Source organism: Chrysemys picta, chromosome 9, assembly GCF_011386835.1.
Source record: "Chrysemys picta bellii isolate R12L10 chromosome 9, ASM1138683v2, whole genome shotgun sequence".
Classification (NCBI taxonomy): Eukaryota; Metazoa; Chordata; order Testudines; family Emydidae; genus Chrysemys; species Chrysemys picta.
The window spans coordinates 85648680-85676320 of record NC_088799.1 but is presented as its reverse complement, the minus strand read 5'-3'; the positions used below and the strand labels follow the sequence as shown (position 1 = coordinate 85676320).

Genomic DNA, 27641 nt, shown 5'->3' with positions numbered 1-27641 from the left:
TTCATTCCCTTCAAAAATGTGCAGGTGGTTATTGTATTCCCCAATATCTCACTCCCACTCCCATACACACACCGGTCAGCTAATGTTTAACCAAACTATACACATTTGCTATAGTGAGTTTAATTGTTCCTTGGTCCTCATAAATTGATTGCTGTTGCTCTTCTCTCAACTCCAGCAGGTTTGGGTGTGTGTCTTTCTAATAATGTCAGTGGCCAGCATTGAAAGGTTTATAATGGTTACTTTTCCCACTCCATCAGATATTGAAGTTTTTCAATTTCCACTGCAACATATGACTTTTTTTAAAAGCTATATACAAATTTATGTTTTCTTCTGTGTAAAACTAAACTATAAAAAAATAGATTGCAGGCTCAGTTAAATACGAAGGTGCTGCTTATGCAAATTTGCAAAGAATGTACAAGGACCCCCAGGTTTTATATAGCTCATCTTACACTTGTTAGTTGTTTACATCCCTATATATTCATGAATTCTGCATCAGTTGCCAAATTTATTTATTTATTAACAGAACACAAGTTGAGTGGTGATATTCAACAGTCTGCAGACAGGTTTCAGAGTAGCAGCCGTGTTAGTCTGTATCTGCAAAAAGAAGAACAGGAGTACTTGTGGCACCTTAGAGACTAACAGATTTATTAGAGCATAAGCTTTCGTGGACTACAGCCCACTTCTTCGGATGCAGACAGTCCTGCAGTCCACCAGAGGGCACTGCAGTAACCCCAGGAGATTCTGCCATGCAAGGCATTAGGACATCTTCCTCAAATTACATGATTCTGGCAGAAATTAAAAGAATACTCATTAGTAACCTCACATTTCTTTCCAAAAGGATCCCAGTTATGTCACTTCATGTATACACAAGATCAGATAGCTCTGGAGAGTCAAATACTCAATCAGAATAGCTACATGACTAAATGATAATAAACGTCTATAATGCTGGGTGTAATATACAGCAATCGACGTGGGTTTCACTCCTGTGGGTGAAAACGGTCATAAACCTTTATTTACAAGACATTGCAATAAGAATATAAATGCAAACACACAAGCTTTTTCTCCAGCATGTTCTCCTGCAGGGTTAAAGGAATACACACGTTTATAAGCCCAGAGCATGCCCGTCATTGAATTTTGCAGCATATGGTGCTGATGAAGTGCTCAGTGATCCTAAGATGACCATACTCTGGAGACAATCTTCAAATTTCTGAGGCCCTGCAATAGCCATGGAGAGGAACTCAGTCAACTCAGAACTCCATATTACTACAGAACAGTCTATATATACCACTCACTGCCAGCTTTATCGTGACTCCATCTAGGGATACACATGCTAGATGGACAAACTCTATATCTTTGCTAGGTTTGGGAAGGGAGAAGCTCCTATATTTAAGATTGGATGCAAGGAACACAGCTACAGCACCTCCCTCTCCTTGCTTCAGCCTCATCCCAGCCTGAGACATTTTAGATAAACCCTACACATGGGGCTCAGTTTCCTGTTTCTGTACCAGTACTGCACTGCTCCAGGGTTGAGAGTTCAATCCTTGAGGGGGCCATTTAGGGAACTGGGGTAAAAATCGGTCTGGGGATTGGTCCTGCTTTGAGCAGGGGGTTGGACTAGATGACCTCCTGAGGTCCCTTCCAACCCTAATATTCTATGATTCAATGAGTCAGTTGTAAAACAACCATAATCTGGCATAACCAGCCTGCTGAGCAAAGCAAAGCAGCCTGAAACACACTACTGAATGTGGCAGTGTGGTCCAGTAGATAGAGCACTGGACAGAGACACAGAAGACCTGGGTTCTATTTTCTGCTCTGCCACTAACCTACTGTGTGGCCTTAGGCAACTCACTTCACCTCTCTATCCCTCATCTGTAAAATGAGGATAATGATACTGCCCTCATTGGTAAAACACTTTGAGCTCTGCTGAGGAAAAATGCTAGATAAGAGTTAGGTGGTATTATTAATGGAGATCTATCTTACATTCAGAGAATGCATGAAATGAATTCTTATTTTCCTTGGACCAAATTCATCCCCTGATTTCAAGGGAGTCATAGTGCAGAGGAAATTGGCCTCTTGTTCTTAGAGCCTGGTCCACAAGGAGACTGTAATTGTTTCTATGATCATTGTAGCCAAGTTGTGCTCTCAGTTACACTCGTGTAAATCTAAAGCAATCCCACCTGAATGGAGTTAGCCCAGATATGCAACAGTAGTTGGGAGCAGTCTTCGGTCCCTGCTGTCGACAGAAAAGTGGGAGTTCATGTGTATCAGTCAGAGAAGTTTGGACCATGTGGCCACCACTCCTCCTCCTTTTTTAGGAGAGTATCCGGGAAAGCTCATTGTTTAAGGCAGCACTCGAGCTCCACTCCATATGGATTTGCACTCTGCATGATGCTCTTCACTAACATTACGGGTTTGGGATGTTTTCCGGCGAAGCACGAGAGCCAGGTACAGATCAGCATGGCTGCAGCCGCCCCACCTCCCATGCAGTAATATGCCCAGCCAAGTCTGCAGGTTCCTGCAGAGGGAGAAAGAAGAGGTGAAATCAGGAGCCCAGTACATGCTGTAGTGCTGTGTCAGTCATGAAACAGCCCTGTATTATCTCTGCACCTCCCCGGCCTAGTGGGGGAAAAGACAATGGTGCAGCCTGGCACACGGGGTACATTAGGGGTGGGAAAACTTTTTGGCCCGAGGGCCACATCAGGGTTGCGAATCAGTATGGAGGGCCAGGTAGGGAAGGCTTTGCCTCCCCAAGCAGCCTGGCCCCTGCCCCCTCCCACTTTCCACCCCCTGACTGTCCCCCTCAGAACCCTCCCCATCCAACCTCCCACTCCTTGTCCCCTGACCACCCCCTCCCGGGACCTCCGCCCCTAACCGCCCCCTGGGACCCCACCCCCTATCCAATCCCCCCCTCTTCCCCGTCTCCTGACTGCCCCCCCCCCCGAACTTCTGCCCCATCCAACCACCCCCTGCTCCCTGTCCCCTGACTGCCCCCTAGGACTCCCTGCCCCATATCCAACCCCCCAGGCCCGGCCCCATCCTCGGCCACCTTACCATACCGCTCAGAGCAGCATGTCTGGAGCTGCACCACCCGGCCGAAACCAGACACGCTGCCACGCTGCCCTGCATGAGCGTGCAGCCCCGCTGTCCAGAGCGCTGTCCGCGCGGCAGCATAGCTGCAGGGTAGGGGGGACAGCAGAGGAGGGGCTGGGAGCTAGCTGCCTGGCCAGGAGCTCAGAGGCTGGGCAGGACAGTCCTGCGGGCCGGATGTGGCCAACAGGCCGTAGTTTGCCCACCTCTGGGGTACATGGATACTCTTTTACTAAAATCATCTTTACATCCAGAGCCCTTTGTGACCTAACCCCAGCTTCAGACACTATGGAGCTGCTGACTCCTGCCATCCTTCACTTCCCACTCCCACGCTGCCTCTCATACGTGAGCTTCCCGTAAACACCCGCAAAGCCACGGCACTGTTCCCCTCCAAATCTCGCCTTAAAACTCTCCTCAGCAAACAAACAAACAAACAACTCAGCAATGGTGTGGTCAGACCACTACCTACCATGCCAACCAATATCACCTCATCGTTTCCTTGTGCTCCCCGTCTCTCTGTTTGTATCCACTGCCTGTCTCTTATATTAGAGGGTAAGCTTCCGGGAGCCGGTACCATCTTTCTGTAATTTGTTTGTCCATGACTGAGGCCCTTAGGTGCCCCCCAATACAAATACATCATCTCCTTGTTTATTGTCCTTCTTTCGTCCTTTCCATGATAAGACAAATCAGGGTTGATTTCAAGTATATAGAGCCTGATTCCCCACTGTGTTGGTCCAGTCCTACACTTACCCCTAAAGTTAGTATTATTATTCATTTGTACTGAGTAGCATCTAGAGCCCACTGTGCTAGGAACTGTACACACACATAACAAAGAAACAGTGCCTGCCCCAAAGAGTTTATAATGTAAGCAGAGAGCAGTAGATTTACACCAGAGTAAAGCTGGGGTAATGCCCTGGTGAATCTGGTCCCATTTTTTTCAATGCATCTTTTCTTTTTGTTTGTTTTGTTAAAACTTTACTATTTTATACTTAAATCAAATCAGTGACAGAGCCAGCACCGCTTTTCCAATGGGAACCATGGCATCTGGTTGCCTTGAGCTGGTGAGATACCGAGGGCAAAAATCACACCGTGGCATCTGGTCACTTTGAGCAGGTGAGACATGCTTCAGGCAAAAGTTACACAGCAGCGAGGAGGAAAATCCAGGTCATTAAGACAATCAGTGGAGGCCTAGGGGGAAGCTTCTCTTCTCGGATGCTCATGGCAGATCTTTATATCCTGCTTTATGTACGGAATTCCCCTTGGTTTCTGCATGAGTGGCTAGAGAGGAGTGGCCAAGTCAAGATCTGCTACATAGGTCTGAGTTGAGAATTTTGCCCTGAACGCAGAATAAGTTCTAAGAAGAGGAAATAAATTATCCAGCTCTGGTGCTCGAAATCCAAGTTCCAGTAAGCAGAGAGATGGCTATAAAGACATTTGATAAAGTTTCCACACCCGGAGTCACTGCTTTTGTACAACACAAGAGCAGCCCTAACTGCAAACCCCCAGCAGAAATTTCATCCAACAGAAAATTAGAGCACCAGCAACTGTGAGGCAAAGTTAAATTGCATAAAATGATGGTCAGGGAACTAATTTTCCTATTGAGGGAGTTATGGCCTAGCCATTAGAAAGCCTTCAAGACAAGCATGTATATGGCAAGATCAGCCTTGATGCAGATGGATGGGGAATAGGTGAGTCCCTGAAGCTCTTTTTCCTATGATAGCTCACTGTAGGCCAATGTACGCTAATGCAAAGGGACCTGGTGGTGGTGGTGAAGACAATTATACTCATCGGGCTATCCCCAAGATGTAGTTTATTACCAGATATGGTATAGGCCATGCTCATTTATAACGTATGTGATATTATAACATTATAACATTGCCTGTGATACTATAAACCTCCAGGTTGCTGCCTTAATTCCAAATTAGATAGTAATGTTCATCTGTCCTTGAGTTCCCTTCACCGACCAATCAGTATCCATGAGTCCTGAGGTTGGATAGACAGTCAGAAAGCTGGGGAGAAGGAGGGGGGACAATACATGCTCCAAGAATGGAGAGAACTGATACCATAAGGGCACTGGTGGTTGTGTGCTTTACCCAGTAATACCTTGTCATAATTTCAGTAGTTACTAGGGCAGACCACTGAAAGCAACCGTAACTAACACGTGGCATATTCATTCACATTAGCACTCCACATTAGATCTTTTGCATGCTGAGAGTAACTCATGTCCACACTGCAGTGCTGGCACCAATGTCATATTAGCAGGAAGGAATGTAGTTCATGTTGAGGGAACATCTACAGAGGGTGACAATTACACTTTAGAAGAAAGATTTTGGACGTTATAGAGTCAACAAATTGCACAAATTGGCTGAAGCTAAATCCTTTGAAATGATGCTGCGTTGCTCAGTGGGCAACACTCACTCCAAGGAACCCCCTTTTCAGTCATGTGCACTGCAGTACAATAAGTAGAGCCCTGCCAAAGTCAGGGCCATGAAAAACGCGTCACGGACCGTGAAAGCTGGTCTCCCCCGCCCCGCCCTCCCCAACGAGGAAATCTGGTCTTTTGTGTGCTTTGACCCTATACTATACAGATTTCATGGGGGAGACCAGCATTTCTCAAATTGGGGGTCCTGACCCAAAACGGAGTTACAGAGGGGTCACAAGGTTATTTTACGGTGGGGTGGTCACGGTATTGCCACCCTTACTTCTCTGCTACCTTCAGAGCTAGGCAGCCAGAGAGCAGCAGCTGTTGGCTCTGAACTCTGAAGGCAGCGCAGAAGGAAGGGTAGCAGTACTACAACACACACACCCCACAATAACCTTACAACCCCCCCCCAATCTTTTTTGGGGTGAGGACCCCTACAATTCCAACATGGTGAAATTTCACATTTAAATAGCTGAAATCATGAAACGTAAGATTTTTTAAACCCCATGACCACAAAATTGACCAAAATGGACCGTGAATTTGGTGGGGCCCTACCAATAAGGTTTGCCTGTATCATGCGATTTCGTTGTTATGAAGCCCAGCCACATGGAGCACTTGGACAAGCCAGGGAGAAAGGAGTCTCAGTAGTCAAACATACAATGCCCTAGTTTAAGACACAGATCTGAGCTGGATTATTCACTCCTGTCCAAAAAGCTGTTGTACTGGGTTGGGCAGATTATTTTTCCCCTCAGGAAGCCTGAGAGCGTTGGAGCAGGCACAACAGAATGTGCAAAGATCCCTTAGTAGGGAGGAGTGATCATTGAACAGATCAGGCTGAAAATGAAGGACTCCACAACACAATTCATGTGCTGCACCACATTTCAAATCCTTCAAGGTGCAGGGTAGTTCAGAGCTGGGATTTATGCAATTACTGATTTAAGGTCATCTGCTAAGGGACACCCTCCACCCTGCCCCTCTTTATTTATTAATGGAGATATCCCATCTCCTAGAACTGGAAGGGACCTTGAAAGGTCATTGAGTCCAGCCCCCTGCCTTCACTAGCAGGATCAAGTACTGATTTTGCCCCAGATCCTCAAGTGGCCCCCTCAAGGATTGAACTCACAACCCTGGGTTTAGCAGGCCAATGCTCAAACCACTGAGCTATCCCTCCCCCTCTCCTGTTTCGTAAGCATCCAGTCAGTAAAGATGGCAAATGTCCGAATAAAATGTAACATCTCTCCTAAACTGTTGTCCCCTGCTTATAAGCTAGGTATTATTATTCTTATTGTGCGACCAATTCAGGCCCTCTGCTGTCAGACATCCTGCACTGCCTAGCCAAAAAAAATTAAAAATCCACTACAAGGTATTATAATGCAAACACGGTGATAAAAAAAGAGGCTTTAGCCAGTGTACATCCCCATGGTTCAAGGGACAGATGTGCAGATCTTCATGGGATTCTATGGATAATTTGCACTGATGGAGGAAAGTGCTGGCTTCTCTGCTGGAAAACAGCAAGCATTCAATAGATGTCATCCTTCTAGGCTTGATTGTGTTATTGGCAAAAGCAGATCTATAAATACCTTGCACATTTTCTGCTGTCCTTAGAGCTAGCCTCTGAACAAGGCAAGTGATGTGTAGTTTGATGTTCTCTGCACTGTTGTGCCAACGGTCAGTTTTGTTGATTTAATCCAGCAAACTGTGCTGCTATTTGAATATTCTTTGTGTAACTCAGGACTACAACTAGCCCTATTATTCTGCTGGACTGGGGTTTATTTCATTTATCTGCATTGTTTACACAGTTTGTTCAAGTCCTGCAGGAAGGACTGCTCCCCACAATGACTGAAGTATCTATCCTTGCATAAACGCACTACAGCGAGCACAAGATTAGTTGTTTCAACGTCCCTTTCTGAATCTGATCTATGGGTCCAGCCATCCCTTTTTGCATAAAGACGTGCACGGTGGGGAAAAAGATGCACCAAAACAATGCAGCTCCACAGAGTATGGATCTGAGTATCCAGCCAAAGCTAGGCTAAGCAAAGCTTAGCTGTGCGAGTGGTCTGGGCTCATAAGAGGGTGAGCAAAGTCCTGCTGAATGTGCTTCTGTTCTGACTGCCGTCTGATGATCCAGACAAGCTGAGCAAGGACAGCAAGGTTGCGCAGCACAGAGGAGAGCTGCTGATGTGACTAGCCATGCAGGTTTCCCCAGTCGGGGCTACAACAGGTGGTGAAATAAAGTTCAGTGACACGCCCTTGATTAGCTCTGGACAAACATGACAAACATTGTCCACAAATATTCTTTTGCATTTTGAAATGAATTCCCCTTTGGCTGAGTCCCTGCTTATCCGGGATGCTCGAGCAAGTGACTTTTTTGGCCGCGATGTTTATGGAGATGGTGAATTTTAAATGTTTCAAATTCATAATCACAAGTATTCACACTGGCAACTTGTTTCAAAGAGCTACATTCTTCCAATCAGGGATCAAAATCACGCCATGGGTCCTACCAATCAAAACAGCTTGCATGTGCCCATGAACAGATCACAGAGGACTAACACATCACATAAATTATGGGTTATGAGTTATTTGCCCACCTCTAGTCAAGCTCCAACCATTAGATGAGGACACAAGACTGAATGCCCCAATCTCAGTCAGTCCTGATGTCACATGGACATTGGCACTGAGGTGGCATTCGCACGTGATATGCAATTGTGCACACACACGTAAAGGCAGCAGATTCCCACTCCCCCACCCCCGCCCCCAAAGAACTTACACTTTAAGGAGCTACAGTGCATACACATCTGACCAAGTCTTTATCTCACTGACGTGCTCCTGCTCCATTGATGTGTGCGAGAGTGTGGCTGGGAACAGAACCACTTAGTGACCCCACTCACAGCCACACAGCCCTGTGCCTCCACTCGAGACAGGCAAGCGTAACCCTCATCCACCCAGAGATTGGCCTCTGTGTTGTGAACAGTGGGGGATGTGAGTGTATAAAACCTGCTGGAAGCAGCTTTAACCTATATACCATGGGCACCATTGTAACACTGATGGCATGCGGGAGGCATGTGGGATAAAAGATTTTCCACCTCTTTCTGCCACACCTCCACAGCATGTGACCCTCACATGTAAGCCCTTCTCCGGCTGTACACCCACTCATAGCTCATGACAGGAACATAGGGGATCGTACCTGCTGTACCTCACCTTCTGTTTACTCTAGGCCCTGTTTCCTTGATGCACCTTGCACAGGTCAATTCCCCCCTGAAGTGTTTTATCCTACAAGAGTGGGGGGGGGGGGAGGGAAAGGAGTTGTAAGAGAAAGAGAAAAGGTTCCTACAACAAATAAGCTTTTAAGCTAAGTCGGGAAGGGGTAAAAAGCTCATCTTGTTCCTCTTTGGTAGGTATCATTGCTAATAGGCTCTCACTGAGTCACTCCATTCGAGTGTTGAGATTTGCTGTGACAGGATCACTCATAAAAGTTATTAAATCATCACTCCGAGATGGGCTTGACATTTCAATCAGAGACTTTGCTTTTATTCAAAGTTGCAAATCTCATTGGTTTGGAACGTGGCTATATTTCCTTAGATTCAGCAGTTCATTAGATTGCATTGTTAATATTAAGCGAACTAAGCCACTGACTGGCATTTTAATCTCTCGCTCATCTCTGGTTTTTATAAAAGCCCTTATCCCATGGTATCTAAGCACCAGACAGACTCAAGGAGTGAAAGCGCAAATCACAGAAGTGTTTTCTTCTATCCCTTCCACCCTGCTCTGCCCAGTAATTAGTATATTTGTGTTCCCACGGGATTGAATTGGGATTAAAAGAAAGCCCCGGTAAAACCATCAAACTCTGCCCTCAGACCAAGCCCCAACCACCTGAAATGCCCCTGGTACTTGACAGTCGATATCTGAGTGTATCCAGCTGCAACCTCCCTTCCAACTATGCTAGAAACCATCTTGTGCAAAACACTTGGCTGGCATCTGACAGTTAGAGTGAGCATGTTCAAAGAGCCCATATATGTCTTCAGATGGGGACCAACGGACACCCAAGACTTAAAAGTAAATTAAAATACTTTCGTAACAAAAAAATAAATAAAATGCTGTTCCAAAAACAAGCCTGAGACCCTGGATTGTTAATAAGATTAATTAGTCATTCAGATACTACAGTGATGGGTATGGTATAGGGATAGATGGATATCTAGGTTTAAAACTAGAGGGGTTGGGAATCTTCCATCAACATTTTTTTTTTAATGGAAAATGGAGTTTCCGGGAAAATTTCTGTTTTGCCAAAAAACATCCCATTAGGAAAATCATAATGAAATATTTGTTTCTGATCAGGGGCACCCAAACTGAAACATTTTGGAAGGTTGAACTGAATTGAAACACTTCATTTCCAGTCAGTTCAACATGAATGTGTCCATCTGAGCTGTCGCCGGGCCTCACGGAAGTTATACTTTTGCTGTCTCATGCACCAGACTGGATTACATCTCCCATAAGAAATTCTGAGAATTCCTATTTTTGACCAGCTGTACCTAAAACATCACAATTAAAATATTTTAAAGGCAATTTTAAAAGTTTATTTACATGTTGGGACCTGAATTCAGGCACTCTGGGTTCTGTGCGTTTCCCACAGCGTGTGATAAAATCATAAGCGCCTAAGACCTGATCCAATACCTATTAAAGTGAATGGACCACTTTCCATTGACCTCAATGAGCTTTGGATTAGGGCCCTAAACAGGTCACCTATACAATTTCCTAAATGGATTTAGATGCTGTATTAGTGACATCAGCAGGCCTGCAGAGGAAGTACAAAACACAAGTCTTGGCAGGTAGATAAAGTAGGAATGCATTTGGAAATATTTTGTGTTACAATGTATTTAGTTGCAATGCTAGGTCTACACACACACATTCTGTTAAAGACTTAAGATTTTAGATCATTTTACATTTTTTTAAAAAAGCCTTAAATGCTAATATTTTAAAGGTGGGAGGTAGGCCAGAGACAGTGGGCAGAGGAAGTATGGCCTCTGGGTAAAGCACTGGACTGGGCCTCAGAAGAGTTGGATTCAGTTCTCATCCTGGCTATAGTCTTCTTGCAGGACCATGCATCTAGCTGCAGTTGGAATGTTTTTGGATTTCAGTTATCTAATCAGCGAGTGGATGGGCACCCCAAAAATATGGCTCTGGATCTGGTGGTTGGTGAACCACGCAATCTCTTTAAAGCTCTAACATAACCCTAGCTTTGGCACAGCCGTTGCTGTGTGCTGCACAATAATGTTTTCCTAATATTGGGGACTCCTGGGAAAATTCCATGCCACTGCACATGTGCAAAATTCATGTCTGGTGCAGAATTTTTTTCTTTCTGCGCAGAAAATACATTCTGCCAGAGAAATGCCTTTTGCCCATCCGAGGCTGCTGTGGCGCTAGAACAGATGGCTGCAGCTGACCAGCAGTAACAGCTGGCAACTAGCACGTTCATCCATCCATCTCATAGAACTGGAAGGGGGACCCCGAAAGGTCATCAAGTCCAGCCCCCTGCCTTTGCTAGCAGGACCAGGTAATGATTTTGCCCCAGATCCCTAAGTGGCCCCCTCAAGGATTGAACTTACAACCTTGGGTCTAGCAGGCTAATGCTCAAACCACTGAACTATCCCTCCACCCCCACAGCACTCTGCCCACAGAACCAGGTTAGGAGGCACAGGATATGGGGGGGGAAGACAGAGGGGGGACACACAGGGCTGCTGAGGGGTCACAGACTGGTGTTCACAAATGCTAGTGGACAGATTGGGGTGAGAGCTCAAGAGCTAGTGGGGTGACAGCATTGAGCCTGGGGCTGCATGGGAGGGGGCTGGGACACACTGGGATGGGGGGACTGAAAGGAAGAGGCTAGTGGTCAGTCAGGGTTGGCTAGGGGAGGTGCCCCAACTCCCTAACAAATCCTCCCCCACCTCCCAAAAAAAACCTGTTCCAGACTTCTCCTACCCACATCCACTAACCCTCTGGGTTCACTCCCAGACCCCCTCCCTCAGGGGTGGACAAACTTTTTGGCCTGAGAGCCACATTGGGGTTCTGAAACTGTATGGAGGGCCGGGGGTAGTGGTGTTCACAAGTGCTAGTGGACAGATTGGGGTGGGAGCTCAAGAGCTAGTGGGGTGACAGCGTTGAGCCTGGGGCTGAATGGGAGGGGGCTTTAGGACCACGTTCCCCATAGGAATGTGCTACTTACGGTGTACTACTTATGGCTGCTAGTCCTGGTGCTCTGAGCAGCATGGTAAGGGGGCGGGGAGCAGGGGGCGGTTGGATGGGGCAGAGGTTCTGGTGGGAGGGCGGTCAGGGAGCGCAGGGGTTGGATAGGCGTGGGAGTCCTGGGAGACCTGTCAGGGGCGGGGGTGTTGATAGGGGTCAGGGCAGTGAGGGGACAAGGAGCAGGGGGGGTTGGATATGGGGTGAAGTCCCAGGGGGGTGGTTAGGGACAGAGGATCCCGGGAGGGGGCAGTCAAGGAGCAGGAAGTGGGAGGGGGCGGAGGCCAGGCTATTTGGGGAGGCACAGCCTTCCCTACCCTGGGTGTAGTGTATTAAATTGCTCCCTGTAGGAATGTGCTACTTACGGTGTACTACTTACCGCTGCCGGTCCTGGTGCTTCGTAAGTAGCACATTCCTACGGGGAACAATTTAATACACTCCACCTGGCGGCTCACGCAGCCGCACTGCTTGGCAGGAACTCGCAGCCCTGCCGCCCAGAGTGCTGGTGGCACAGTGAGCTGAGGCTGCAGGGGAGGAGCCAAGGGCTAGCCTCCCCGGCCAGGAGCTCAAGGGCTGGGCAGGATAGTCCCGCGGTGCGGATGTGGCCCATGGGCCGTAGTTTGCCCACCTCTGCTTTAAATAGTTCTCTGTCTTCTATTGCAGAAGTCACCAGAGCCTAACAGAGTAGTAATTTACATGCGATGTGAGGCATTTTATGTGCGCTATCGGGATTGTCTGCACTGGCAACTGGCTGTGTAGTCAGGGCAGAGCGCTGGGAGAGCGCTGCAGCGCTCTTAAAAAAAAAAAAAAAAAAAAAAAAAAACACACCTCCATGAGGGGCGTCGCTCCCAGCGCTGGAAGCATGGTTCCCAGCGCTGGTGCACTGTCTACACTAGTGTTTTACAGCGCTGAAACTTGCTGCACTTGGGGGGTGTTTTTTCACACCCCTGAGCAAGAAAGTTGCAGCTCTGTAAAGTGCCAGTGTAGACAAGCCCCATGTTGGGCCAAATTAATCTATTACCTTTGATGGAGTTACAAGCGGGAGGAGAAGCCTTGTTTGTTAGAACTGCACATTCACTCCATCTGCTGGGAAAAGCTTCCTTCTTACCAGACCTACGTCAATGTGAGCCTGTTCCCAAGCCAGACCTTATTCTAAAGCATTTCCATAATGCTGTGCAGCTGGGTTTGGCATTCAGGTGATTCAGCTCGTCTCAAGGCAGCTCCCTTCGGTGCTGGGAGTTCTGATTTCATGACACGACACACAAATACATTTTGCGTTAGCAGTAGCAGCAGGGTTCAAAGGAGGCTGAAGGTCCCATCTGTTCAGAAAAGTGACTGTTGAATAAGTGCTTCAGAGTGTGCTGAAGTTTAAACATATTTTTCTATGCAGCCAAGCTAAATGATGGTAGGGTTAAGGAAGCTCTCTCCCGACAGCACTCAACATTCGAATTATATAAATTCGGATTAATCCCGTACTGTAGACATACCCAAGTACTAGTAATTCTAAAATGAAAAGCCAGCGTCCTTGAGAGGAGTGACTGCCATTCTGCTGTGCTTTCTGGCAATCAATGGGTGAGGGCAGGGGGACTGGCATATTTTGCCAGGAATCTGGATACTACAGTGATAGGCACATTCCAAGCACTTGGCTAGTCAGAGACAAACAGGAAAGTCTCCTCCCCTCCTCTCCCCGGAGAATGGAGTGTAAGTCAGTAGGAGAGCTGGATAAAAAGATGAAAGGGGAATTTTTAGAAAGGTTTGAAGTTTTCAAAAGGAACTGAATAGTTGGTGATTCAGCTCAATATTCACTTTCCCCACCCTCCTTTCTTTTTTTTTCCCCCATTTCCATTTTGCTGTTGGAAAAAGGGGAGAGGCAGGACAAAGAAAACCCCAAACATTGTTTGTTTTTGAACAAAAGGCCATTTTTCAAGTAAATCATTGGTGTTTTTTATATTTGAAAAATGGTGACCAGCTCTCGTCAGGAGCATTCACGGGAGTTTGAACCCACTGAGTAGGGTCTGAAAGCTGTGCACAGGATCTCACAAAGGGCCACTGCCATTTCATGCCAGTCTTTGGTGCATGCAGACTGATATCCTGTCTTCAGCAATCATAATACGTAACGCTTCAGAGGAAGATGAAAGATGCATCAAGCCAATGGTGTATGGGTGTATATAGAAGATGGTACTTCTTTGGGATTCAATCTACACTCAGTCATCTGACACCCTGAAGCATGAAACGTGATCCCTTTATTATCATATCTTGTAGTCTACAAATGCTGTTTAAAGGACATTAATTACCCATCTCATTACTGAAATCTACAGCACTGCCTTAATGTAAATGATCCTACCTGTCTCACTTCCACTCCAGAAGGGTTTGTTTTGCTGGGTGGACAAAATCATTCCATTAATTAAATGCTCTGTAATTGTATAATGTGCTTTGAGACTCATGGAAGGTGCTATATAACCAGTAAGAACAACATGCTGCTATAAAACACAGGTAGAATAGCTAGAATTACATTAGACTAACTAACTAGTAGGACTACTTGAAAAATTTCCATCAAAACTGTTTGACAGAAAATTGAGTGAAACTTTTCATGTAAAGTGCCTGCTTTCCACAGAAAATTACAACTTTTCATGGAAAAAATAAACATCCAAAAACCAAAAAAATTCTTCCAAAAACTGAAAATGTTGATTTGGAAATGTTGCAGAGTCTTCTGGGTTACCAGGCTGGACTACACCACCCATGATGCACCAGGGTGGCTCAGCAAGAGCATGGTACCATGGTGCATCATGGTAGATGTAGTCTGGCCAAGGAGGCCAGCTTATAGAGAAGAATGGGGGCATGAGAAATCCAAACTACAACTCTCATGCACCATAGGAGCATTTCAAAATTTTAAAAATGTCAGTTTCCATCTGAATTTATTTGGTTTTCAATTTTTTGCTAAAATGTCAAAAATGTATGTGAAGAAAAAAAAACTCATTTTCTAATCAGCTCTACTAACCAGCAGACACACTGCAAGAAAACAAGGCACAATCAATATCAATTTATTAGATTTGGCACTTTGATTAGACATACAGAAGAACCTCAAAGATACGAACACCAGAGTTATGGACTGACCGGTCAACTGGGTACCATGTGAAACTGGAAGTATCCAATCAGGCAGCAGCAGAAACAAAATTAAAAAAAAAGTAAATATTGTACCGAGCCTGTATTGCATCTTAAGGGTAGGCAGATCTGGGCTGCCTGTCCCCACCCTCATGCGCGGGGCACACACTTACAGCTAGGAGTTGAAGAGGCTGCGATTCGCAGACAGGCGCAGCACTGGGGTCTGCGCTGCTTTCCTGTAAGCCGTGGGTGCTGTTTTCATCTCACTTCCCCTGGCTGGCGGGGGTAGGGGGTGCTGTTTTCACCACCACCACCCCCAGCCAGGCGGGGGACAAGCTTGTCCTGCCTGGGAAAGAAGCTGCCTACCTGCCTCTGGAACCTGGCCCGGAGTGTGAACTGCTGGAGCTGGAGCTGTGTTTTGTTCAGAGTTAAGAACATTTTGGAGTTACGGACAACCTCCATTCCCGAGGTGTCCGTAACTCGGAGGTTCTATGTAGTTGTCTGTATTCAGCAAGGCTCGTGTGTGAAAGACACAATCCACCAGGCAGAAGAAAACCCTGATGGTTCTGGCTTCTCCTATTCCTCATTTCCTAGAAACAAAAAAAATTACTCTGCAGCCTTTGCTCCTGTCGAAAGCCCTTTGAATATCCACAGCCTTGTTGGATAGATGAGAAGTGATGGTCAGTAACACTCAGAGGCAGATTAGAACTAAGTGGAACCCAGAATCAATACCTTCTGACTTGCTCACCACATGAGATCAACACCTCCATCCAAAATACAATGCTGATCGAGGCAGCTCCTTCCCCATCTCCTGCCTGCTTGTAGTGAAGAGGAGGGTCTCTTTAGTGCAAGGGTGGGCAAACTTCTTGGCTCGAGGGCCACATCAGGATTGCGAAATGATATGGAGGGCTGGGTAGAGAAGGCTGTGCCTCCCCAAACAGCCTGTCCCCAGCCCCCTATCCACCCCCTCCCACTTCCTGCCCCCTGACTGCCCCCCTCAGATCCCCCAACCCATCCAACCCCCTCCCTTGTCCCCTGACCACCCCCTCCTGGGACCGCCCACCACTCCCTGTCCCCTGACTGCCCCCGACCCCTATCCACACCACCACCCCCTGACAGACACCCCCCCCGGGGCTCCCACACCTATCCAACTCCCCCGTTCCATGACCCCTGACTGCCCCCCCCGAACCTCCACCCCATCAAACCACCCCCTGCTCCCTGTCCCCTGACCACCCCCTGGATCTCCCCGCCCCTAACCACCCCCCAGGACCCCATCCCCTATCCAACTGCCCCCTGCTCCCTGACTGCCCCTAGGACCTCTTGCCCCTTATCCAACCCCCCCAGCTCCCCACCCCCTTACTATGCCGCTCAGAGCGGCAGGACTGGCTTATTGGCAAGCCTGGGAGGTGGGCGGGCGGAAGCCACGCAGCCCGGCAGGAGCAGCAGGCCAGAGCGCTCCCTGTGTGGCAGCGTGGCTGCGGGGGAGGGGGGACATCAGGGTGGGGCCAGGGGCTAGCCTCCCCAGCCGGGAGCTCGCCTCCCTGGCTGGGAGCTCAGGGGTTGGGCAGGATGGTCCCGCGAGCCGAATGTGGCCCGCAGGCCGTAGTTTGCCCACCTCTGCTCTAGTGCCTTCCTACTAAGGCAGGCAAATCACTTCTGGATCTTTTCACAAGTAAAGTGCTTCATGCTCAACCCTCTGGGACTGATCACCAGCAGAGACTGGTCTGCTCAGCAGCAAGGCAGATCAAGTCACGGTGGGAGGTCTCACACAGCGTTGGAGCCCAGTGCTTCATGTTGCCAAATTTGAAAGCCACAGACCCTGTTGCTCCAAGGATTTGACTTTTAGGAGTCGATGAAGTGGGCTGTAGCCCACAAAAGCTTATGCTCAAATAAATGTGTTAGTCTCTAGGGTGCCACAAGTACTCCTGTTCTTTTGGCGGCTACAGACTAACACGGCTGCTACTCTGAAACTTTTAGGAATAAGTCCTCTAGTTGTTTAACCTATCTTTGTTTGAAATTACACATGCTTCACTGTACCACACTTCAGTTTTACTTACCCTTCTAGCCAAGCAAACAGCTCTCGAAGTACTAATAAAATATCCATGTACTGCCACTAGAACAATGGGGGAACAGCTTGTGTGTGCACAGGACATTCCATATTCCATCAGGGAACAATTGATCTCAGCCAGAATAAACAGACCTGTTTCCTTTGAAGGAACTCTGAACGTACCAACAGACCCTCCATCTATTTATTCTCTTAATACACATGTGCCAGCAGAAGGTAGATGGTATAAATTGTAAAGTGGCAACTACTGGAGCTACCAAACCACAACAAAACAGACCGAAGATCCAGGGAGCATATTCATGAAGGGGGCATTTTTTTCAGGATTTTACTAGGCTTTCAAGCTTGATATTGGCTGAGAAAAGCAGCCTGGTAGCCTCTTAAGAAGCTAGGGAAAAGCAATGGGAACCTGGAACTCTCATCAGACCCTGTCTGCACTAAGAAAATTCATAATTACTTTGCTCTCCTGGGAGCAGCAATGGCGGATACTAGTAGTATCGAGTATGTAGTTTTACCACCCTTCATCTAACCATTACCAGAGCTGGTTTTCACACAGTGGTCTTCTTTCATCTACATTCACTCCAGAGCCATTTGTCCTTCCTTTGACAATAAAAATCCAAACTAGAAACCAGCTGCAAGGAAAGAGAGCGAAGAAAGCAGGATGAGTGTAAGAATGCTGCAAGATTAAGAGACAGGAAGGTCTGGAGCAGCTGATTAAATTATCTGGTTATACTGACATCTAGAGTTTATTTAGGGTACAATCAGGTGTACAGTAACATGCTCCTTGTTCCTTCGGAGATGGGGAAGTGTGGGTTAGTAAAGCACTGAGAACCCACAGCAATGGGGGATGCATACATGAGAGCTGCCCCATATACCAGTGGTTCTCAACCAGGAGTCCGGGGCCCACAAGGGGGCCTCGAGAAGGTTTCAGAGGGGCCTCCAAACAGGGCCAGCATTAGACTCACTGGTGCCCAGGGCACAAAGATGAAGTCCCACTGCATGGGGCTGAAGCCCAGGTCCCTGAACCCCACCATATGGGGCTGAAGCCTGAGCAATGTAGCTTTGTGGGGGCCCCTGTGGCATGGGGCCCCAGGCAATTGCCAACCCCTAATGCCAGCCCTGGCTTGTATATGTAGAAAACCAGTTATTGTGGCACAGGTGGGCCGTGGAGTTTTTATAGCATGTTGGGGGGGCCTCCGAAAGAAAAAGGTTGAGAACCTCTGCCCTATATCAGTCTTTCAGATATGAAGTATACGACAGCCCCTCACTCGGGGCTACAGCTTTCATCTGGATTTCTCTATGAATGTACTTTTTGTTAACGTTGGGAAAGGAGCCTGGAGACAGCCTTGAAGACTGACATGGTCCAAGAGGCACAGCACGAGGGTGAGCAATGCAAGCATTCCACATTGCAAGATCATCCTCAGATCTAAACCTCTGTGCATCATTCTGCGTCCCCCTGGACAAAGCTTATTCCTAAGAGCTGTTTACTCCTTTTACTTTCTAATAATACACTTGATTTTTTTCCCCAGTGTCATCATCCAGCCTATGAAGAGATTCCAAATGAATGATGCCACTTGTCTGTCTGAGGTTATAGACAGGGAGACAATTCCTGGGGCTACCTTAGTCCAGTGGCTAGAACTAGTAGATTCATCCCTATACTGATGCAGGCACAGAGGGGAGGCAGACTGCACCTCCACTATTCAGATGCAGCAGGGACTGGTGCAGTCCCCGGTGCAGGCCAGGGCAGCCCTCAGGCCTGCCAGAACTTGTACCCCTCACAATGGGCAGTGTGGGCCACTGCAGGGGTGCAGAATCAATAAGGTGCAGCTCCACCCTGGCCACAACTCTTACTTCTATTTAATAATAATAATAATAAATGGAGATATCCTATCTCCTAGAACTGGAAGGGACCTTGAAAGGTCATCGAGTCCAGCCCCCTGCCTTCACTAGCAGGACCAAGTACTGATTTTGCCCCAGATCCCTAAGTGGCCCCCCTCAAGGATTGAACTCACAACCCCTGGGTTTAGCAGGCCAATGCTCAAACCACTGAGCTATCCCTCCCCACTGGGATAGTTATGCCTCCTTCCCTGCCAGCCCACCACTGCTCCATCCCCATGCCTCTCTCCTCCCAGCACAGAATGCCCCTGTGTGATGCTGCATGATTGAATATGACCATTTATGTTGATATTACCACTGTTATACAATTGCAACAATTCCTGTATAAAGTATATACCATGTAAGGTATCAATGGAAATGTTATGATTTGCTACCTATGATAGGGTAAGGACCCTGCCAAAAAGACTAGGCCCTCCATGGCAGGGGCTGCCCCCACTGCTGTGGCCCCGCCACCAGCATCCCGCCCCACTGCTCCCTTCGCCAGCTCTGCGGGTGCCCCTCCCCCAACCCTCAGGGCGTACACCCAGGTGGTGGCGGCCCCCCACCTGCCGCTACATCATCTCTCCCGGCCACCACCTCTGTTCCCATCTCTAGCGGTCAGGGGCCCTTCCCCACCTTGACCAGGAAAAAAAATAATAATAATAATCCTGTTTATAGGCATGTATCATCTTTGTATCTGAAGTTATGAATAGTGGCTCCATTTCTATCTCAAATGTGTTTGTACATGAGTGACATCTCTCAGATTTACATCAGGTGACACAACTGTGTGTTAATGGCCAATTAAGGTCACTCAGCTCGAACAATGAAGAAATGCCAGGCCCAGCTAGCTCCTCCCAAGGATGCCTCAGACAGCCAGGGGCCAATGGCCACCCCAGTGAGTCAGCAAAGCATGTAAGGACATGTGACAAGGACATGTGACCTGAGACTCCATCTTCTCCCAGACCCTGGATATCTTGAGTTAGTATCTGTCCATGCACATGTGGGCTATGTTTGGAACAGTAAATTTTCATGTATTGTGACAAAGTTCCTCCTCTATCTTGGTGGGTCCCGCACTTATTGGCAGATTTTCTTGCCACAGAGATTCTGCATGTGGGTTGGGGGAACAGCCCAGAGACCTTCCCCTCTGGAAGAACCCACAGGCCAGGTCAATTGGGAGGTTTGGGGGGAACCCAGGCCCACCCTCTACTCTGGGTTCCAGCCCAGGGCCCTGTGGACTGCAGCTGTCTATAGTGCCTCCTGTAACAGCTGCATGACAGCTACAACTCCCTAGGGTACTTCCCCATAGCCTCCTCCAAACACCTTCTTTATTCTCACCACAGGACCTTCCTCCTGGTGTCTGATCACACTTGTGCTCCTCAGTCCTCCAGCAGCACACCCTCTCAGCTCCTTGCACTTCTTGCTCCCAACTCCTCATGCACACACCACAAACTGAAGTGAGCTCCTTTTTAAAACCCAGGTGCCCTGATTAGCCTGCCTTAATTGATTCTAGCAGCTTCTTCTTAATTGACTCCAGGTGTCCTAATTAGCCTGCCTGCCTTAACTGGTTCTAGCAGGTTCCTGATTACTCTAGTGCAGCTCCTGCTCTGGTCACTCAGGGAACAGAAAACTACTCATCTAGTGACTAGTATATTTGCCCTCTACCAGACTCCTGTACCCCACTGGTCTGGGTCTGTCACAGTATATAGAGGATATAAAAAGGCACCTGAGACATCTCCATTGTGTCTTCATTTCTCTGGACTGGATTTCTAACAAGGAAGCTTTGAACAAGGACTGATGACTCCCAATCTATTTGGGTGATTCCAGAGAGACTTTTGCAAACCAGCAGTTTATTCCACCACTGCTACAAACCTGATACAAGGACTTTGTAATCACTTGCACGTGTATGATCTATTAGCCATTTATAACTCTCTTCTTCTATTATTAAATCTTTAGTTAGTTTACTAAGGATTAGCAGACAGAGTGATATTTGGGTAAGATCTGAGATTCATACTGACCTGAGGATATGTGTCTGATCCTTTGGGATTAGAAAGAACCTCACCTATGGTGAAATGGGTCTTCAATAACCCCTCACTATATTAGACCTGTGGTCTGGATGGGAGCCAAGGGGTGGAATGCCTACAGGGGGCTGTGTTTGGCTTCTGGTTAGCCAGTGTGGTGCTGCAAAAGCTCTTTTGTTACCGGCTTGCTGAATCTAATTATAGAATAAACCACCAGTTTGGGGGATTGTCTGCGCTGTTCTGTGCCATCTGCCTCGAGTGTGGCATTCTCAGTGAGGCCCACTCCAGGTACCCGGTCACACCCTGCACCCATAACTGCCATAGAGCGTGCTCCCTGTCTTCGCACAGGGGCTCCCTGCACCATGGTGTTCCCAGGGGGACCTTATAAGAACATAAGAACAGTCATACTGAGTCAGTCCAAAGGTCCATCTAGCCCAGTATCCTGTCTTCTGACAGTGGCCGATGCCAGATGCCCCAGAGGGAATGAACAGACCACGTCATCAAGTGATCCATCCCTTGTTGCCCATTCCCAGCTTCTGGCAAACAGAGGCTAGGGACCAGGGGTGGCAGGTTTGTAGAAATGTTGGCGGTGCCCAGAACACCCAAAGCCCGCCCTCCCCTGCCTCCTGCCTAAGGGTGAAGGCTCTGGGAGGGAGTTTGGGTGCAGAAGGAGTGAGAGGTTGAGCTCTGGGATGGAGTTTGGGTGCTGGGTACAGGCTCCTGGCTGGGGCAGGGGGTGGGGGTGCAGGAGGGGGTGATGGGTGCAGGCTCTGAGATGGAGTTTGGGGGCAGGAGGGGGTGTGTGGGAAAGGGGTGAGGGTGCAGGCTCTGGGAGGGAGTTTGGGTGCAAGCTGGGGGTGGGGGTGCAGGCTCTGGGAGGGAGTTTGGGGACAGGAGAGGGTGTGTTGGAAGGGGGTGGGGGTGCAGGCTCTAGAAGGGAGTAGTGAGGTGCGGCACTTACCTGGGGCTCCTAAGCAGGACGGGCTGGGAGGCCTCCATGTGCTGTTACCCCCAGGCACTGCCCCCACAGCTTCCAATTGGCCGCAGGGACTCTTGGGCGGGACACAGACCCACCCTGCCCAGGGGCCACAGGGCAGGGCCAGCAGCCACATGGAGCAAGCTGGCAGGACGCTGCTCAGCTCCTCTGCACTGCCAGTGGTGAGTGGTGGCCCCAAGCCATTTTAAATTGCGCGGGCGGGAGCGCCTGGGGGCAGAAGGCGGGGCCGAGGGAGAGACCCGGCCTCAAACAGTGCTGGAGCCGGGCCCTGGGCCAGGAATATTCCTCGTGCCCAGGCACCATGGGCCCATAGAACTCACTGCCCATGCTGAGGACACCTGGCTAACAGCCATTGATGGACCTATCCTCCATTAACTTACTAGTTCTTTTTTGAACCCTGTTATAGTCTTGGCCTTCACAACATCCTCTGGGAAGGAGTTCCACAGGTTGACTGTACATTGTGTGAAGAAGTACTTCCTTTTGTTAGTTTTAAACCTGCTGCCTATTAATTTCATTTGGTGACCCCTTGATCTTGTGCTATGAGAAGGAGTAAATAACACTTCCTTATTTACTTTCTCCACACCAGTCATGATTTTATAGCCCTCCATCATATCCATCATACCCTCCGGAGCTGGAGCACCCACAGAGAAAAATTAGTGGGTGAAGGTCTGCACCCACCAGCAGCCAAGCTCCCCTCACTCCCCGCCCCACTTCCTCCTCTACCCCCTCCCCTGAGCGAGTGGCATCCCCGCTCCTCCACCTACCTCCCAGTGCTTCCCGTCCGGCCGTCGGAGGGATGGGGGGAGGAGCGCTCAGGGGAGGAGGCAGGGCCGGGGTGGGGATTTGGGGAAGGGGTTGGAATAGGGGCAGGGAGGGGGCGGAGTTGGGGCAGGGTCTTTGGGGACGGGGTTGGAATGGGGGCAGGGAAGGGGTGGGAAGAGGCAGGGCCTCATGGAAGGGTTGGAGTGGGGGTGGGGTTGGGGGCAGGGAGGGGGGTCGAGGACCCAGGGGAGAGAGGGGAAGTCAGTGCCTCTGATCATATCCCCCCTTAGTCGTCTCATTTCCAAGCTGAAAAGTCCCAGTCTCATTAACCTCTCCTCATATGGAAGCTGTTCCATCCCCTAATAATTTTTGTTGCCCTTTTCTGAACCTTTTCCAATTCCAATATATCTTTTTTGAGATGCGGTGACCACATCTACATGGAGTATTCCAGATGGGGGCGTACCATGGATTTATATAGAGGCAGTCTTATTGTTATTTTCTGCCTTATTATCTATCCCTTTCCTAATGATTCCCAACATTCTGTTCCCTTTGCACCACCAACGGGCATCACAGGGCCATTGTGCAGTTATGAAATGGCTTGGCCCAGAAACTCTGCTGGAGCTGGGTAAACTCAGAATAAAAAGTATTGCAAGTGTTCTTACAACTCAAGCCAGCCAATCCATCCCACTGGTATTTGTCCTCTCTATACAGACAGCTTAAAGGTTAAAACCAACATTAGAAATAAATACACTTCTATAACCAGTTGTCCTTTCTGGACAGCTGCCTGAAATACAAATTCAGAATGTAACTGGGTTACCAGTTGCTGACTTGAAAAGCCTTGTAATAGCACAGGAAACGATGGGAGGAGAGGTTGATTGTGCCTTTCTTGACTTTTCACAGGGTGTGCCAGACCCCCAAATGCAATTCGGAGTACAGTAGCTACATGAATCTATGGTCAGAAGCCCAAAGGAAGAGACGTGTCTTGACAATTCAGCATGTTTGGGCCTCTGAGAATTCTCTTGCCCAGGATATATGTATCCAATTAGGCAGAGATTTAAAAAGAAAACCAATCAACCAAATCACTACTTCTTGTGCTTGCTGTGTATCTTCATGTGCAATATGACAAGGATAATAGTGCTGAGACAACCTTAACTTATGACTTTCCTGAGTAATTCTCAACCTTAATGATACATTCATGTCACTTTTGAGAAGAGATCATGTGTATCAGGCCCAATTTCCTGTTCATGGGTCTTGCGTCTTGTCCTTAAAGCAAGGCTATGCTCAGAAAATAGACTGTGCAAAAAAGGGACCTTCTTACTCAATAGATGTGCACGGCTCTCCATGTGTAGATGGAGTCAGAGCTGCTTACAATAAAGACCAGGGCTAGGATTTTCAAAAGCTCTAAGGGAGCCAGTCCATGGGAGTTGGGTGTCTTTCAATGGGAACCAGGTGTCTAACTCTCTGTTTGAAAATCCCAGAGTAAAATAAACAACTTTCTACTTCAGTGAGCAACTGGGAAAAGTCACTGGTTTTATTTTCGAACTGAATATTGTGAATTGTGAATCAATTTGGAACCTCAAAATGCCTTTTTTTTTTTTTTTTTTACAATCACTTTTCCGAGCGTCGCTTCACTTTAAGGTGAGAGCGTCTCCATTGAGAAGCTCAGATATCATGGTAAGAGGTGCGGTACAAGGGCCTAACCAGAACAGAATGTGTATCTGACATTAACGAGAAATCAGCAGTACCTCAGAGCAGCAGACAGCAAGTTAAATGCTATTTTATGGCTTAATTTGATTAAGAAAAAATAAAGCGGTGGGCTAGAATATATAGGAGAGATGCTTTGATCATCTGTAATTGGCCTCAGCCCATTCATCATAAGCTTCATGCCCCTGTGATCCATGTACACTGCTGGCCTGATCTGTTGCTATCTCCGAGGAGTCAGCAGTAAAGAGCTCTGCCAGAAAGAAGCTCTTCTCCTCCTTCCTCAATCCTCCCTGTGTGTTTGATGTAGACAGCACATTGTACTCAAGGGAGCTGAGACAGTTTACAGAAGAACTCCACTGTCAGGAATAGTTTTCCATCACGCTGCTCCTCCTGAGAGGGTTTTTTTTGCATAATGTTATCCCTTCAGGGTGCATTCTCTGTCCCCTTCAAAGCCACAGTAGAAAGTGACCCCTGATAGAAAGGATTATATTTAGCATGTCTAGATCATATCACCCCACAAGGCCCTGATTCAGCAAAGCCCTTGAGTGCATGCGTAATGTTAAGCCTGTGCTTGAGTCCTGTTGAAGTCAATGGGATTTAAGCATGTGCTTAAAGATATGGATGCTTTGTAAAATCAAAGAAAGGATGCCCTTCTGCCTTAGAAAGGAATGAGATGTCTCTGGGGTATTGGGTAACTCAGGGGGATGATAATGCAGTATAGAGTCTTTAACTAGATTGCCAATTCAAATCTGACTCAAATCAATAATTGTCAGAGTTGAGCCAACACCCAAACCCTGAGTCCAAGCCCAATAGGCTTTTGCGGGGGATGGGTTCAGTTTTGAATCCTTAGATCCAAACCATCTCTCTATGATTTTGACTCCTGATCAGGTGCCAAAACTGGGACCCACTTTGAAGTCCAGGTTCGGATGCCGCCCACAAGGGCTGTAAACCTCACGAGATCAGCTGATCTCACAAACTTCGACCATTGGGGAGCTGAAATCTCATGAGAACTACTCAAAATGTTTTAACACCTTATACCCAAACCCCAGTTCAGCTCCAAACCCAAACACCAGTCCTAAGCCCAAACCTAAAACAGATTCAAACACAGCCACTTCTAAAAATGAGCAAAAGGTAATACCATTGCAGGGCTGCTTATTGGCCTATGTGAAATGAATTTGTGGTCTTAGTCCAGTACCTAGCGGACAAATGTCCATATTACAGAAAGGGCCTCCACAGTTGACGCTAATTGCTCTCATTGTCAACAATCCCAATGAACAGGCCCAGAAGCGAAGAGGGTTGCCAATTTTGGTTGGACATATTCCTGGAGGTTTCATCACATGACATAATCTTTAATTAAAGATTATTCTTTAATTCCTGGAGACTCCAGGACAATCCTGGAGGTTTGACAACCCTAGGAGAGAAAGCCATGGAAACTGACCTCCTCTTGTCACAGTCCAATGGACCCCTCCCCTTAGGCTCTCCAAAGACTCTCCCTGGCTCAAGCTGCTAATGAGGCCCAAGCCACAGTGTGGCGCAAGGCTGCAGGAGAAGTGCCTTAAAAACAGTGCATCGTCCAAATAAATACAGTAGGGCCACAGCAAAATACCTGGTGGATGGCCCTGAACCTCCCCTGGACCCCATGGAAACAAACCCTGTTCCTCCTGTGGTGGCCTAAAAGCCCTTTAACAAGTAATAGCAATCCCTAATCCCTAAACGCAATATTGTTGCTGTAACCTCCTAAACCAAGCAAACAATATCCATAACAAAAGCCAAAAAGGGCTGTAACAAAACAACTAATAATTTTAAAAAATTATCCTTTGTTCCTCAGTTTCCCCAATAAATGAATTTGCAATGTCCTTTTCCCCTCCCTTTTGCTTTGTTAACAGGGCAAGGCAGTAATAGCAAAAGCCCAGGGACACCCCGAACAGGATTGGTGGAATTGCTCTTGCTGCTTCAGGCCTGCAAAATTCATTGGTAAAATACAATGTATGTATGGTGGCACATACACCTCTGCCCCGATATAACGCAGTCCTTGGGAGCCAAAAAAATCTTACTGCATTATAGGTGAAACCACGTTATATCGGGTAGGGAAGGCTGTGCCTCCCCAAACAGCCTGGCCCCGCCCCCATCTGACCCCCACCTACTTCCCGCCCCCTGACTGACCCCTCAGAACCCCCAACCTCTCAGCCCCGGCCTGGCACCCTTAACACACCGCTCAGAGCAGCGTGTCGGAGCTGTCCCTAGAGGGGTGCGGGGCCCAGGACAAATCAGCCTCCCTGCTAGCCTCCTCACCGTCCGCCCAGGTCGCATTATATCAGGGTAGAGTTGTATCTATAAAAATCCTCGAGTTTCCTCCTTTGTTAAGTTTACCACTGTCCAAAATTGGCCCTGGTAAAACAAAAATCAATTATCCACTGGCGGGGGGCAGGAAATTGTGGCACGTCAGCCTAAAAATGTAACACCATGTATTACTTAGGTATCTTCCCCGTGGTGGCCCCCTGCCAAGAACCTCAGGTCCCCTGGCCCTGCGTATCCCTCCCCAATTAAATCCGAAACCCTAACATGCTTTCAGGTCTCCACCTTCCTCCCCAATTGTACAAGGGGGGGCACCCTCCAACTTCCCCTCCTTACACAAATGTTGGCCCCCACCGAAAAAAGCAAAGCTCCTTGTGGAATGGGGCTAATTTGGCAGTCAATATTTAAACTATTCAGTAAAGTGCCATAAAAAACAAGCAGTTAGAACAATTTAAAAAGGCCATAAAACTGGTCACAAGTGCAAATCTCACCCACCCAACAGTGGCCACTGCCACCTTCAAACATACTGCCAAATTGGTCCTCCACATGCAAAATACCTTGCAAAAACTAATTAAACCAAAATTAAGGCCAAAACCCAGCTAGCATAAAATTCTGTGTATTCCCAGCTCCAACAATATTTAACCCAACAAATCCGTAGCATCCAAAAAAATGTGCTCTATAAAGCCCAAATCATCCCCCATAAAATCCATTCCCACTCAAAAATTCACCCCCCAAAAATGGCCTTTTCGCCATTTCTAAAGGCTCACTAATTAAAAGTGCACAGGCATAGCCTGCTCCTCCATGGCCTTTGGTCCCATAAAAGAAGTGGGGGCCTCTACTATAAAAATCCAACCCGGCCTTTAAAAAGGCTGCCTCTAAAACTGGGTGGTCCATCATAATGTATAAAAGGTGGTGGCTCACCCCAAAAAATATGGCTAAGCAATATGTGCTGCCTGCATCCCCGGACTATCAGCACCTATGAATTGCAAAGGGCAACACCTGGCAATCTGGCCTATGGAGCCCCCTCAAATAATGTGTAAAAAAAAAAAAGGCAATGCCAGGCCACTTTTATAAGGTGGATCA

At 47.8% G+C, this 27641-nt stretch overlaps 1 protein-coding gene across 2 annotated transcripts in view; it reads right to left on the bottom strand.

The window, feature by feature from the left end:
- Positions 1-341: 341 nt before the first annotated feature.
- The window catches only part of LHFPL1 (LHFPL tetraspan subfamily member 1), a 48058-nt gene continuing 20758 nt past the window's right edge, over positions 342-27641 (bottom strand). Inside the window, exon 4 of one of the 2 annotated variants that reach the window (XM_005291805.4) lies at positions 342-2515. In XM_005291805.4, the coding sequence (XP_005291862.1) occupies positions 2334-2515 (182 nt within the window). In that variant the 3' untranslated portion in view covers positions 342-2333. The remainder of the gene's footprint in view (positions 2516-27641) is intronic. The other variant, XM_065556609.1, reaches the window with a different exon arrangement.